At 36.2% G+C, this 15,515-nt stretch overlaps 1 protein-coding gene across 1 annotated transcript; it reads left to right on the forward strand.

The window, feature by feature from the left end:
- The first annotated feature begins 1,515 nt into the window (after positions 1–1,515).
- On the forward strand, positions 1,516–9,992 carry LOC120769553 (pre-mRNA-processing factor 39). Its single transcript, XM_040096603.1, has 8 exons — positions 1,516–1,606; positions 1,885–1,982; positions 2,223–3,321; positions 3,421–3,611; positions 3,696–3,821; positions 5,147–5,421; positions 7,829–9,100; positions 9,178–9,992. Exons 1-8 carry the CDS (start codon positions 1,567–1,569, stop codon positions 9,440–9,442), a joined length of 3,366 nt encoding a protein of 1,121 aa, XP_039952537.1. The 5' UTR covers positions 1,516–1,566; the 3' UTR covers positions 9,443–9,992.
- Positions 9,993–15,515: the final 5,523 nt, after the last annotated feature.

Here is a 15,515-nt window from a genome sequence, read left to right on the forward strand (position 1 = left end):
TGAAATGTAATAGATTTTCTGACTGTCAGTTACAGAATAGCAAAATCGTCTCAATTCTCAAAAATTGTCTCTAACTTAAAATCTCAAATTTAGAGACTTGAGACTGAATCACGGTACAGAATCGCACGGAAAGTCTCAATTTGTGATTATTTACTATTCATTAAACAGTCTCTAGCGTTATACCATGTTCAGACCTACACTTAATCACACTCAATCTAGTGGTTTATCCCACTAATCTTATAAATTTATCAAGATTTCGCCATACAGAAATGACAGTTCAAAATAACTTCATCGGAGTGATTTGAAACTGATCCACGCTAAATCTCTCTGTGCGACTCTGATTTTGCGCCATCTATTTGGCAGCATTGGAAATCTATTACATTATCACAGCTGATTTAGGCACTACAAAAAGAAAAAAATGTAAACAAACAAATTTTTATTAGAGCAATTAATCAAAATTCTGCTGAAAATTTACTTCCCAAATAAAAAATTGCGTCCATTATTTCCATTATATGGAATATATTTAAAAGAATACGGCTTTTATTACAAAATACTATATCACAATGTTTTCTTTTGATAAATATTGAGCGATGTAAATTCTTGAATGGCAAAAACAGCTGTTTTTAATCTTTTCAACCGCACTAAGAACACTATTGGGGTATGAAATGCCTATATGTAATCTAATCTTTTTAATTTTCGGTCTGAACATGGTATTAGTCTCAAAATATTCCCTCAAATTTCAGACCTGATAGTTCATAGCAGGTCACAAAGCTAAAAGGAACTTTTGTCTGCCATTTTGAATATACTGAACAGAGATCATCATAGATATTAATCGATTGTCATTTTTTATATTTTGTAAGCAACTCAAACACGAAAAGGTTAGAAATAAATCAATTTTACATAAATTTCGTATATATTATGAAAGAAAGTCAACATATATTTTAATTTTTATTGATAATTACATATGTTTTTTGACAATGTTACAGAATTTTTAATATTTGTTATCGACATATTTATTTTCATTCAAGTGTAATAACATCTCTGAATAATGAAATGTAATAGCTTTTTATGACAGTCATTTACAGAATTGCAAAATCGTCTAAAGTCTCAAAAATTGTCTCTAACTTAAAATATCAAATTTAGAGACTTGAGACTGTATCACTGTACAGAATCGCACGGTAAGTTAGAGACAATTTTTGTGACTTGAGACGATTTTGCAATTCTGTAAATGACAGTCATAAAAATCTATTACATTTTATTATTCAGAGATGTGTTTACTGACAGAATCGTCCGGTTAGTCTGACCTTGCCGGATCTAAACAATCGATAAATTCGCAATTTTGATATTATATGGAAAATAGTTTATTAAATGACTTTACAAATATATCATTAAAAACATTAAATCTTATTTAATATATTGTTAGGGCTCTTTTCAATATAGTTTCTTGAAACAAAAAATTTTCGAACATTACATCTATCTATATTATTACATTATTACATCTATAAAAATACAACCCTGGCACTGACAATACATAAAAGTCTAGATTAGTTTTTTATTGCATAAAAGATGGCGTCCAAAGAAGATAACGTTTCTGATGAAAATTTAGGTAATTACACATAAAGTTAATCCGCACAGTTAATATTCGTTAATAAAACTATATAGAGTAGCATATTAAATTAGCGGTGACAAGAGTTTACTTTTTATAAGCAAGCATTTTTTATTTCCGTCTTGAAAATTGGCGCATTGATGTCTACTTGTGACATCTTAGTAAGATAAAAACGTGAACCTCGTGAAGTTTGAGATAAAAAATAAAATTAATTTTAAAACTTGATACATTTCTTTAATATTGTGAAAAAAGAATTCACTTATATGTTTGAATTTCAGGGCGACGAACGAGATCTGGAAGGAAAGTTGCAGCACCTGCCTTAAATCCAACACCAGCACGTTCGACCAGAAGAACCAAGCGAAACATACAAGAGCAAGTTAGTAGTTATATATCAAAAATAATAATCTTATAGTAGTCATTTTCTGACATCAATTCTATATATAATAAAATTATAAATGATGAAAAAAGCTTGTGTTGGTGTAAGTGTGGCGAAGTTCCATTTACACATGATTTGCTAGCGTAAAGATGATTTCAAGCAAGGGCCAACTGAATTAGTTATCTAAAATTTTAATAATCGAGCAAAATGTGAATTGATGTTAAAGAGCTTTTTATTTAGATTACAGAAACAGACGACGAGTTGCGGCAAACTAATATAGAAAAGGAGGTAAATGCCGTTGAACCTCATTCAGACGTTATAAAAGAAATGTTGGAAGAAGCAGCACAAGGCGTTATAATTGAGAACCCTAATGAAGATGGGAATGATTTAGTCTATCAAGAACAATTCGTGGAAAGTGAAGAAATAGTTGAGGAGGTTCCACAAGATGATGACTGTATTGTATATGAGGAACAAGTCATTGAGGAGGACCATCAACAAATTGATGATGATATTGAAATGTTCGCTGTTCAAGAGGAAGAACAAGTAATCACAGAAGCGCCCATAATAACTGATACAGGCATCGACGAAAAAAGTTCATCTTTTCCTTTCGGGCCAACTGGGGGACAGTCTGAGACTTCAGAAGATGTACAAAACGAAGATGGCACGAATGAAACTGGTGCAGTAGAAAGTTCATTACTGGCTTCTTTAGCTGGGGACAACGCGAATAGCTTACCATCAGTTGGTGGAGGCGAAGAAAATGATGTCAAAAAGGAAGATTTCGAAGCAAAAGTTGCGGCAGTGGAGGCAAATTGTGAAAAAATGGAATCGGAAGATTCACTTTCTGAACCAGCAATAGCTGAAGATATTGGAAATGCCGCAGAAGGAAGTGATGCAACAATTGTAAATACGGAATTAGTTTCAGAAGATGAATTACCATTACCAACGAAGCCAGAGATAAATGACGCAGAAGAAGTTTCTGATGATGAACTTCCAGCACCTAAACGAGCTGAATTACCTGCCGATGCAGAAGTAATATCAGAGGATGAGTTACCCACTGCAACCTTGCAAGCAGAGAAGAAATCACCTCCCTTGTCACCAGAAGTCTCAAGTAAGAGCGCTTTATTAGAGTCAACTTCTAAGGAATCAGTAGGTCAAAAGAGAAAAGCTGATGATGGGGATAAAAGTGATTGCAAATACGATAAACAGCGCAAAGTTGAAGAATCAAAGAAACGGAGCGAGGAACAATACAATCCAATGAGCCCAACATCAGAAAGTAACGACGCCACACCTATTTCCTCAGTGGAATCGAAGAAAAATAAAACAGATGTTAGCTCAGTAGGTAAGCATTTCAAAGGATCTAGAAAACTATCCACATTAGAATAGGTCGGTCAAATATAGAACAGATCAAAAATGAATTATTTCGATTTTATGTTTTCAGAAAATGAGCACAAAGAAAGAAAAAAGGAGAAGGAGAAGGATCGGGAGCGTGAGAAAGAAAAAGAAAAGGAGAAAGAAAAAGAAAAAGAACGTAAACGATTACCCGATTTAGATAAATATTGGCGCGCAGTCAAAGAGGATCCTGCCGATTTTACCGGCTGGACATATTTATTACAATATGTAGACAATGAGGTACGAATAAGTTAAAAGTAATGCGCATTAAATTAAAAAAGGTAGCATAGCTAATTAGTTCATTAATTGATTTTAAACGCGCAGTCTGATGCCGAGGCAGCACGTGAGGCTTATGATGCATTCCTTTCACATTATCCATATTGCTACGGATATTGGCGCAAATATGCAGACTACGAGAAGCGAAAGGGTATAAAGGCCAACTGCAACGCGGTGAGTACTGATAACATTCCGTTCATGAATACATTTGCAATATGTTGTATTTTTCAATATGCAATTTATTATAATTTAATAAAATTTAAAATTAATAAATGGAATTACAAAAACAGAAAAACCTCAAATCGAATACAGGGCAGCGAACTTTTTAGTGTCTCAATGACAGTTTTCGGTCTTAAAATACAAATGTTAACTTACACTGTCACTTTTTAAGAGTATAATAATGTTTATTCTTTTTATGGGCACAATAAGGCGGGTCATGATGTTACAAAAAATCTTTTTTGATATTGGCAATGGCTATCTTATACCACTTTTTTTTTTGTAACCAGTTATTTGTAAACTTAATCCATGCTAAATTATATGAGTATTTTAATATATGTGAAATCAGCAGAAATATATAGTATTTCACGGAACATTTCCGCGCTTCGGGGTGTATGTAACTATTTATGTTTCTAAAGAAAGAAGAAATGAAACCTTCAATATTTTCTGTCGGCACTTCACTTAACTAAGGCAGCGAAAGCATTAATTTTGCTGAAATACATCACGTGCAGGCCATGCGTAAGTACAAATGGCGTTTTAATGAAGTATTTGTGAAATAAAATTATTTAAGTTATTAGGTTAAGTTAAATTAATGAAAATAAAATTTATGAAAAATTAATATTATTTATATATTTATATAAAATCATAAATTCCAGCTTCGCAAACAATGTGCACTGGTGTATTGTTGAATGTGTGTGATTCCGTTTGTTTTATCCAATAGCCTCCAACTCCCTTTTTACAAATTTATTTTTCATTTCATTAAATAATGATAAAATTGATGATAATAATTTAGACTAACTTTTATTAACAAGTTGAATGGATATTTTTTCCGTAAAATATATCACAATTTTATAAAGATATCTATCACATTTAAATTTGTTTAAAACTGTTTAAATCAGTTATTTACCCCTTCGATACAGAAGTCCGATTTTTCTAATCAAAGACCATTAGCGTATATTTCAGTTCGAATATTTTGAACTTGGTGATTTCACATTCGTCAAATTAGAATCTTTTAAGATCCAGTTCCAATTTCCTCCTCACCTCTTCCTTGACACACTATAGTATACACGCACAATACGAAACTAAACAGAATCAAGCTAAGTATCTGTGGATTACATTTTGTCAACTAAACTTTTGCAAACATTCTTTCTTCTCTTTTCTATTCACCTCAATTAATGGTTTTGCGTGATCACTACGACTTCAAAAACATCAAATACTACAATCAATATGCACAACAATCCACACGATATTATATTAAATGCAAATTAACGCCTAAAATTTAGGTATTCGAACGCGGTCTAGAAGCGATCCCATTATCTGTGGATCTATGGATTCATTACTTAGCACATGTAAAAAGTAATCATGCCGAAGACGAGTCGTACATACGTTCACAATTTGAGCGCGCTATAGATGCATGTGGGCTAGAGTTTCGTTCCGATAAACTGTGGGATGCCTACATTAAATGGGAAAGTGAATCCAAACATTACCAAAATGTTGTTAAAATTTACGATCGTTTGTTAGCCATTCCAACTCAAGGCTACAGTGGTCACTTTGATAAGTAAGTATTATAATAATTGACATGTTAAACCTTTGTGTACTCTAATTTTTATACTCTTGTAACCAGTTGCTACAGAGTGTTATAGTTCTGTTCACCTAACGGTTGTACGTATCACCTACAACTAAGCGAGATAGAGATAGGGTTATATGTATATAATGATCAGGGTGACGAGAAAAGTTGGAATCCGGTTGACTGTCTGTCCGTCCGTCAGTGCAAGCTGTAACTTAGTAAAAATTGAGATATCTTGATGAAACTTGGTATGCAGGTTTGTTAGTACAAAAAAAGTTCGAGTTCGTAGATGGGCGTAATCGGACCACTGCCTAGCCCACAAATCGCCATTAACCGAAAACATATAAAGTGCTATAACTAAGTGTTGAATTAAGATATAAAACTCATATTTGGCAGAGGGAATCGCAGTAGCCAGGGGCACATTTGGAAAAAAAAATTTTGAAAGTGGGCGTAGCCCCGCTCTCTAATAAGGTTAAAGTATACATGTCCTAAACCACTTAAGCTACAACAACAAAATTCGCTCATCACGAATTTTATAAGAACTCCTACCAATATTGTGAAAATCTTCACTCACCATATAACGGTACCGTTAAAAACTACTAAAAGCGCGATAAATCAATAACTAAATACGCCAAAGACTTTAAATTTTACCACCGAGATGGTATGAGAGATCTTTATGAAAGCCGGTGTGAAAATTGGACAATGAGCGTGGCACCGCCCACTTTTTGGTAAAATCTCATATATCCAGACCCGATTTCGACAAAATTTGGTATGTTGTATTATTATACCATGAACAGGGTATATTAAGTTTGCCACTGGGGGTTTGTAACACCCAGAAAGAAGCGTCGGAGACCCTATAAAGTATATACATATATAAATGGTCAGTATGTTGAGCTGAGTTGATTTAGCCATGTCTGTCTGTCAAACTGTCCGTCCGTCTGTCCGTCTGACTGTATATATATACGCACTAGTCGGTCAGCTTTTAAAATATCGTTTTGAAACTTTTCAAACTTCATTTTCGCTTCAAGAAGCTGCTCATTTGTCGGAACTGCCGATATCGGACCACTATAACATATAGCTGCCATACAAACCGAACGATCGGAATCAAGTTCTTGTATGGAAAACTTTCACATTTAACAATGTATCTTCACAAACGTTGACACAGATTATTTTCTAAGGAAACAATGTAGTCTCCGAGGAAATTGTTCAGATCGGTTAACTATAGCATATAGCTGTCATACAAACTGAATGATTGGAATCAAATGCTTGCAAGGGAAACTTCCTCATTTACGATATATCTTCACGAAATTCGGTATAAGATATTGTTTATAGAAATAATGTAATATCGGAAGAAACTGTTCAGATCGGTTCACTATAGCATATAGGTGCCATACAAATCGAACGTTCGGAATCAACGGCTTGAATGGAAAACTTTTGCATTTGACAAGATATATTCACGAAATTTGGTATATATTATTTTCTAAGGCAACAATGTAATCTCCGAAGAAATTGTTCAGATCGGACTACTATAGCATATATGTAGCTTCCATACAAACTGAACACATAGTTACTAAAAGAAATGCACCTGTGAAGGGTATATTAGCTTCAATGCAGCCGAAGTTAACGTTTTTTCTTGTTTCATATATCTATGTCACGTTGTGAAAATGAGCGAAATCGGACAATAACCACGCCTACTTCCCATAAAGCACAACTTTAAATTCCACTTCATTCGTTCAGTTTCCAGTAAACAAATCAAGAAGCAATTAATATAACGGGATAAAACTTTGCACCAATAATTTTTTTAGTGTGTGCTATCTCATGATCAAAAATTACCGCATATATCGGCGAATATGTGAGTTATCTCAGTGGAAATAAGAGAGCGTGTTGTGCACATAGCAGTGTATCTTTGTGCCAAAAATAGTTAAGTTTGAGCAAAAACTTGGCCTAGCCCCCATATAACTAATATTAGGATTTTCGAACATCCGGCTGACTTTCCTCTATATGATTGGTTTTACACCTAAAAGTATTTCCCCTGCTTTGATTTTTGCAAGTTGCAAGAGTATAAAATGTTCGGTTGCACCCGAACTTAGCTCTTTCTTACTTTCTTTTTTAATCATTTTGGGACAGACAGCAAAGGTCATGTAATTGATAATTTAGTTCGTCTAATGTTACTACTTTTAAAATATGTAATAATATTGTACTGCATATTTAACAATGTTAAAAATTAACTTTTGTATGGAAATGTATGTATGTACGTCTACGTTTTTTTTTTTTTTGCGTAGATTTAAAGATTCAATACATACGTAATTCATCTAAATCAAAAGTGTCAAAATTGTTTGACATATTCAGATATAAAGATTCTGATTATCTGATTGTTACATTAAATTTCACATTCCAGTTTCCAAGACTTAATAAACCAGCACTCAATTTTGAGTACTATTAGCACAGAAGAGCTCAGAAAGATTCGCTTCGAGCTTCGTGAAAGCAATTCGTCTCGTTCTTCAACGTCTCGATCAAAGAGTCGGCGAAGTGTTTCAAAGGATAAGGAAAGAGAAAAGGACAGGGAAAGCCGTGATGAGAAAAAGGACGATGAGTTGAGCAGCAAATCACCAAATGCTAAAGATGCTGAGTTTATCACAGAAGAAATAGCAGCTATTTCAAATAGTGATGTTCTGGGTGATGATCGCGACACAGACGTTGCCAGCCACATAGATCTTGGCGATGCCAGCAACATTAGCGAAGAAGAGGAAACCACTATCAAAGACAAAGTTATATCAATTCGACGCAAATTGCACAAAGCCACCGTTACGGCAGTAACCGCACGTTGGACGTTCGAAGAGGGCATAAAACGTCCATATTTCCATGTAAAACCACTCGAACGCTGTCAGTTAAAGAATTGGAAAGATTATCTTGATTTTGAGATTGAAAAGGGTGATCGTACACGAATATTAGTACTCTTTGAACGCTGTCTTATAGCGTGTGCTTTATATGATGAATTTTGGCTGAAAATGATTCGATATCTGGAAACACAGTTAGATCAGCCCGGCATTGTGGCTATTACCAGCGATGTTTATCGACGCGCATGTGAAATCCACCATCCCGATAAACCGAGCTTGCATCTAATGTGGGCGGCATTTGAAGAGTGCCAAAATAATTTTGACCGCGCTGCCGTGGTACTACAAAGCCTTGAAAAAAAATGTCCGAATCTGCTACAAGTCTCTTATCGCCGTATTAATGTGGAACGCAGACGTGGCGATATGACCAAATGTCGGGAACTCTACGAATACTATATAAATACGGCAAAGAATAAAACAATTGCTGGAAGCTTAGCGATTAAATATGCACGATTCTTGAATAAAATTTGTGATGATCTCGATGGTGGTCTACGTGTATTGCGACAAGCACTAGAGAAAGATACGGCAAACACACGTGTTGCTTTGCAAATGATAGATTTAGTTCTGCAGCGACCGAGAGTAGATGAAGATGAGGTCGTACTAATAATGGATAAATTTATGGCACGGGAAAATATGGACCCGGAACAGAAAGTGCTCTTTGCTCAGCGTAAAGTTGAGTTTTTGGAAGATTTCGGTGGAACGGCAAAGGGTTTACAAGATGCTCAGCGCGCTCTCCAATTAGCATTAAGCAAAGCAAATGAAGCCAAGAAGAAGCGGTGAGTGCAGTTTAGTGCTTAGCATTTGTTTAATAACCGCTGGTATTTATTAAATTTTTTTCGTTTTTTTTTTGTAGGGAATCAAGCCCCTCCCGAAAATCCTCATCGAACAGCAAAGAAAGTTCAATGTCAAATTCAGCTATTTCCTCGGCATACAATAATGGTACTAGCGCTACTACTCCGAGCTATAACTACAATTCCGCAAACTCGGCTTATTATGGACAACAAAATAGTGGGGCTTACACAACGCAACAATCCTACGATGGTTACTATAACCATTGGCAGTATGGATCTAATTATGGAAATTATGGGCAATGGAGTGGCTATGGAAATTATTATTAAATATAATGAATTTCTCGAAGATTCCTTTAACTGCTCACGTTATCAGGCGCCTCACCACTTTTAATTAATTGGTTATTAATGTTTAAAAATATTTTTAGTAATAATACTATCACTATGTGTAAATTTTTAAGATGTTCTGTTGACAAAGAAATACAAAATACATTTTATACACCTTATTCTTTTACATAATGCATTAAAATGACCCATATACTTGCATACATACTGGTTGTTCATGTAAAGGAGGCGCCGGCATGAATTTCTTAAAACTGAAGCTGTGGACTTGATATGGAGACCAACTGAAAAGTACATACTGGATACGATGGCTGGATAAAATATCTTAAAGGAATGAATCCAAGCTCTTCAACAAACATGATGAATTAACTTAAATTATTCTTTAATATATGTGAAATTGGCACATTATATTCTTTAATTGTCGATTGTACTTTTTGGACACATATGTATCTGTATACACGCGCTAATTATATGATGATGAGTACACCTATGAACGAATTTCAATTATGCATCTTATGTTCCGTGCGCAACAACACAATTATATCTTAATCTGAGCAAATGGGAAATAATAAATTTTAAACAATAAAAATAAAAAAATATTGTTTTATTAAATGTTTATGTGCCGAGGGTTCCTGTCCTACCATTTTAGTGGAAGCTGCGGAGCAGGCGCGCCTCGTCAGCCAGTTCGTTTCCGGCTATAACCTTGTGACCGGGCGATAAGGGGCAGTTGATTACGAGCTGATAGGCTGTTCAGCCGTTCTGTACAGTCATCATTAACGATTTAATCTCTTAACCAAAGATCGCTTTGAGAGCCACTTCACTATCGCTACACACAGACTTATAGTGGTCCTGCGACTCCTGCACTAATTCCCTCCGACGTTTTCGAGTCGTCCATGCACCAGTTGATTGTGCTATCCCAAAGCAGTAAGTTGAGAATGAAATCATTCCATGCTTTACTGCTAAGGGTAACTTTAAACTGTCAAAGTTTACTCTTTTATCATCCCTTGGGAGAAGAGCCAGTGATATATCAACTCTTAGGGCTTTCATTTTTTGGGACGAGATTACCTTTTCTCTCTCCAACGTTTCTGCTGTCATTTGAAGCAATGTATGCTTGGTTGCTAGATTGATTACTAGGTGAAGCGGTGTGAATTCCAGCACGACTTTAAGTGCTGGCGTCGGTCAAGCCGCTGCAGCTTCGATAGTTGAAATCCTACCGAGGTCTGCAATGCTTTTAAAGTCAAACGCCTCCGATAATTGTCGTACGGTCATAGTGTACATCTCCCTAATATTCCTTGGCTTGCAGCCTTTGCTCTTCAAGTTGTTTTGTCCCTCCAGAAGCCTCCCTCCATAACCTTAACAGTGGCAGTCTGTTTGCGCGTACTGCGCCAGAGTAAATAGCTCCCTCATCCACTAGCATCCGTCTGGAAACCTAAAGATTGCTTTGACCGAGGTGTTGATTGCCTTGTTTTGGTTTCTAACGAGCCTGAGAGCAAACTCGTAAGTCTGAGAAGGAACATCGTCATGTTATACATGGGCGGAGTGTCCTCTCGCCTCTTCGCGCTTAGAACGGGACCATTCCAGCTTACCAGCTTGGGAGCCATTAGCCAGTTAGCACTCCTTTCGTTCTTGCAATCCCCCTGCAATATACCACCCTTAAAGTATAGTACACCTCATGAAAGGATACTGCGTTTCCAAATCACCTATAACCTCTTCCATGAGGAGATCTGGAATAGCGGTAAGCTCCTCCGACTCAGAGTCTCCGCCGGGTTGTTGATATGGCTTTTAGAATATCCGCATATCTGCGCTGTCCACCACCATCCGAGGGGGATTCGATGCGGAGAGTTGGCTTCTGGTTAACTTTATACAATAATTTGGAAAGGATGACAGGAGATATTTTCCCCTTGCCCTCGTTCCCTACCAAACCCATTTGCTTTGCTTCTTTGTCCAACCTAGAGAAAGCAGAACTAACGGCGCGGTTGTTATGACCAATGGTATCGATTTCATCGGCGTCGCCAGCAGTTGTACAGTCTTGTAGAAGATTTTACGTTTTCTATTCAGATCTGCAGCTCGAATTATTTTCTACGGAGTAGATTGAAGAAGTCGCACGAAAGGGAGTTTTCTTGTCTGAAACCTCGTTTGGTATCGAACGGCTCGGAGAGGTCCTTCCCAATCCGGACGGAGGTTTTGGTATTGCTCAACGTCAGTTTATACAGCCGTATTAGTTTTGGATATCAAATTCAGACATAGCGGCATAAAGGCAGCTCCTTTTCGTGTGTGTTTACACCAATAAAGATGAAAAAGAGAATTGATCAAAAGGTCGGCGATATGAAGCTTAGATCAAGGTCTAGACCAATTTCAGTCACATTAAACGCGGACCCGCACAATTCACATGACAACTTGTCGGCTTAATTTAATTAAAATATCAGACAGTCAGAATAGACTGTATGGCCTATAGGTCGGAAAAATTGGAAAATTCTAAGAAATGAATATTGTCCATACAAAATTTTTTTTCTTAAAAAAACGAACGTCACGATGTCACAGCACGAGTTTTAAAACAACAGCTACGATGTTTTATGGACTTTATCGTGAAACCACGTATGTATGTATATATTGTGCTGTTACATAGATGCTGGATGTACTCTGTTGAGTGGCAAAGAAGAGATTTGCCGATTTATATGTCTGACAGTAAATAAACGAAACACTATCCACGGGCTCTTCTTTCGGAAATGCAAACTGGAAATCATGGATATCTACTCTATCGGCGGAGCTCACCGGACGACAATTGTTCTGCCACTCAGTTTAGAAGAGTGAATATCGAAGTTGACAACACATGAATCGAACCATATTCGCCAATATTGTCTAAAACATTCCAAACTTATATCATTGTTGAGTACTGTAGTTCGGTAAAATCGATCAAATAAGTTTGCAAATATGTCACCAAAGGTAGCAACATGGCCTTGAACGAAATAAGATCACCAAGTATCATATGGCTCAATACGTGAACTGCAATAAACCGCTTTAGATAATATTTTCTTTTGCAATTCATAAACGTTCTCCGACTGTTATGTATCTCGCAGTTCATTTAGAGATGGCCAAAGAGAGTATTTCAACCCAGCAAGCGGAACACCACCATCGACAAAATTGACGAGTTTTTTCTCAACTTACGCTAGTGATCCGCTTGCAAGAACATTGCTTTATTCGGAAATGTCTAATTATTATACATGGAATACATCGTCGAAAAAACGGTTAAGCAGAAAGCAATGCCAACCAGGATATGGACATCTAAGTATGTTCTCAACTAATACATTAGGACGAATTTACACAATCTACCCGAAAAACCACGATTGCTTCTACCTTCAACTGCTATTGATTATTGTACGCGGTTCAATTTTATTTGAGTCATTGCGTACTGTGAATGATACGGTGTTTGCGACTTTTCGAGAAGCATGCCAGCAATTACAATTGCTGAAACATGATAATCATTGGAATCAAACAATGGACGATACGATAGCAACTTCTCATGCCATTGAAATTCACACAGTTTTCGCCATGATCATTGCGACAAGTCAGCCTTCAAATCCGCTTGAATTATGGGATACGTATCCGTACAAAAGTGACATTGCCGAAAACATTTTACATCGTATTCGAGTGACAACAGGGAATTGAAAATTGCGAATGAACGATGAAATTCATATGTCAGCACCAAATCGGCAAATCAGAGATGTACTGAATCGTTAATTGGAATGTGAGGGTGCATAAGACAGAATAACTTTGGAACAACAAGTACAAAAAATGGTTCCATCATTGAATTAGTAAAAGAATGCGTATGATGAATGGAAGAAGGCTGTCAATGATGGAAACGGTGGACTATTTTTTCTTGATGCAGCCGATGAAATTGGGAAAACGTTCCTGATGTCTTTGATTTACAATAATACGATCTCAAAATGACATTGCGTTGGCTCTCGCATCAACTGGAACTGCTGCTATGCTACTAGAAGGTGGAAGAGCGGCACATTCGGCACAGAAGCTTTCGTTAAATATGCAAATTAATGGAACACCTATTTGCAACGTTTCAAAGCAATTAGCTATGGCAAAAGTTTTGAAAAATTGTAAACTGACAGGATGGAATGGATCACAAACAGTCTCTAAAAGCACAGTCTCTAAAGAACTGCTAAGAATTGAAAATGGGCAAATTTCGATTGATACTTCCATTGGTTTGATGTCAATTCCACCTGCCATTTCAACGAAGATGAACTCATTACGAATGTTTATCCGAACATTGGCCAAAATTATCGTAATTACGATTGGTTGAGTGCATGCGCAATTTTAGTTGACAAAAATACCGATGTTAATGATTTAAACTGGGCGATTCAAAGTCAAATCCCGGGAGATTTTCTCTCATACAAATCGATCGATCGTGTTTAAAATGAAAACGAAGCAAAGAATTATCTAGTAGAATTTCTAAATTCTTTGCATTTGCCTGGCATGCCGCCGCATCATTTGCGTCTCAAAGTGGGATCTGTCATTTCGCAATCTTCATGCGCCGAAACTGCGTAATGGAACCCAACTGATTGTAACGCAGCCATCGAATAATATGATAGTTGCAAGAATTTTGAAAGGGACTTACAAGGGGGCAGGATGCTTGATTCCACGAATTCTGTTGAGTACCAAAGATTTGCCATTTCAGTTCAAACGTATTCAGTTTCCAGTGAAACTTGCATTTGCTATGACAATCAACAGATCAGAAGGACAGTCGCTGGAAGTGTGTGGCATAAACCTCGAAATGCTGTTTTTTACACGGCTAACTAGCTATAAGTACGTAGGGTGCTCACGAGTTGGAAAACCATCTTCTCTGTACATTTTCGCACCAGAACAGAAAATAGAAAAAGTTATTTATCAAGATGGGTTACATTGAAAAAAATTTTAAAATCAAAGAAATGATTTTCAACACGATATAAATTCAACTTTATTTCTTTTTCAAAACACATAATTTCACCCAGGGCAACGCCTACAGGATCAGCTAATAGCGTATAAAGATAACTCGTACATGGACCGACATATAGTCCGCTAAAATCATGAAAATCATGAAACTACATTATTCGTAGTTAGAGGTAGTATTGACTCGATTTTATCCATTTTTGGCTATTATTATTTTCAGGAAAGGCACTATCTGAGTTTCATTAAGATATTCTACAGAGCAAACGATACATATGCAGGGCTGGCTTCTTCTTACAGAAATGTTTCTAATACTTTATAATCTTCCGACTTACTACTTCAATGTTTTTTTAATGTTTAAAATCCTCCAATCTTCAGTTAGTTGGAACTTAGAAGTGAGTTTTCGAACTTTGACGGCAGCGAATGCTTCAATAATAGTCTGGAAATCTAACTTCTTGCTTCATTCTGCTTTTCAAACGTACCTTATATACATTTCCCAACGTTGAGTGCTACCACTGGAAATATTGAAACATTTCTGAACGGCACTTAAAAAAATTGTTCTTCAAGGACGGCATTCTGCGGATTCGACTCAAGCATTATTCAGCGTGTGGGCATAACAAGGCGAAGGAATTGCGTATTTACATTGGTTGTGATTTTGCATTCCTTTATATATGTACTTATATACATATATGCATTGTATTTACCGCTCCAAAAGATTTCTAACTTGTATAAATATTTATTTTTTCGAGAATAGGGACCCCTTCGAGAACTCCGGACACGAGGAAATTAAGTTTCTTGAACTTTAACCATTTTGAAATTAAAAAAAAATAATAATATGCCTCTGATATACATATTTATAAAGTGAATTATAAGCACATTTAGTGGTTCTCAACATAAGGTGAGGTAATAAGTTTAATGTATATATCTCTTAAACTACTAAAGCTACAACAACCAAATTCGACCAGCACAATTATTATAGGAACTCCCACCAACAGTGTGAAAATGGATGACGGTACTGTTTGAAAAGCGCAACAAATCAATAACTAATGACGCCAGATATATTAAGTTTTACCTCCAAGATGAAATGAAAGGGTTTTATGGGATCCGATTTAAAAATTGGACGACG

The sequence above is a fragment of the Bactrocera tryoni genome, chromosome 1, assembly GCF_016617805.1.
Source record: "Bactrocera tryoni isolate S06 chromosome 1, CSIRO_BtryS06_freeze2, whole genome shotgun sequence".
NCBI lineage: Eukaryota > Metazoa > Arthropoda > Insecta > Diptera > Tephritidae > Bactrocera > Bactrocera tryoni.

Excerpts from the sequence above, each read along its gene's own strand:
- LOC120769553 (XM_040096603.1), top strand. The coding sequence starts at position 1,567 with ATGGCGTCCAAAGAAGATAACGTTTCTGATGAAAATTTAG. Across the intron at positions 1,607-1,884 it reads CGTTTCTGATGAAAATTTAG|GGCGACGAACGAGATCTGGA; the intron begins GTAATTACACAT and ends TTTGAATTTCAG. Across the intron at positions 5,422-7,828 it reads TACAGTGGTCACTTTGATAA|TTTCCAAGACTTAATAAACC; the intron begins GTAAGTATTATA and ends TTCACATTCCAG.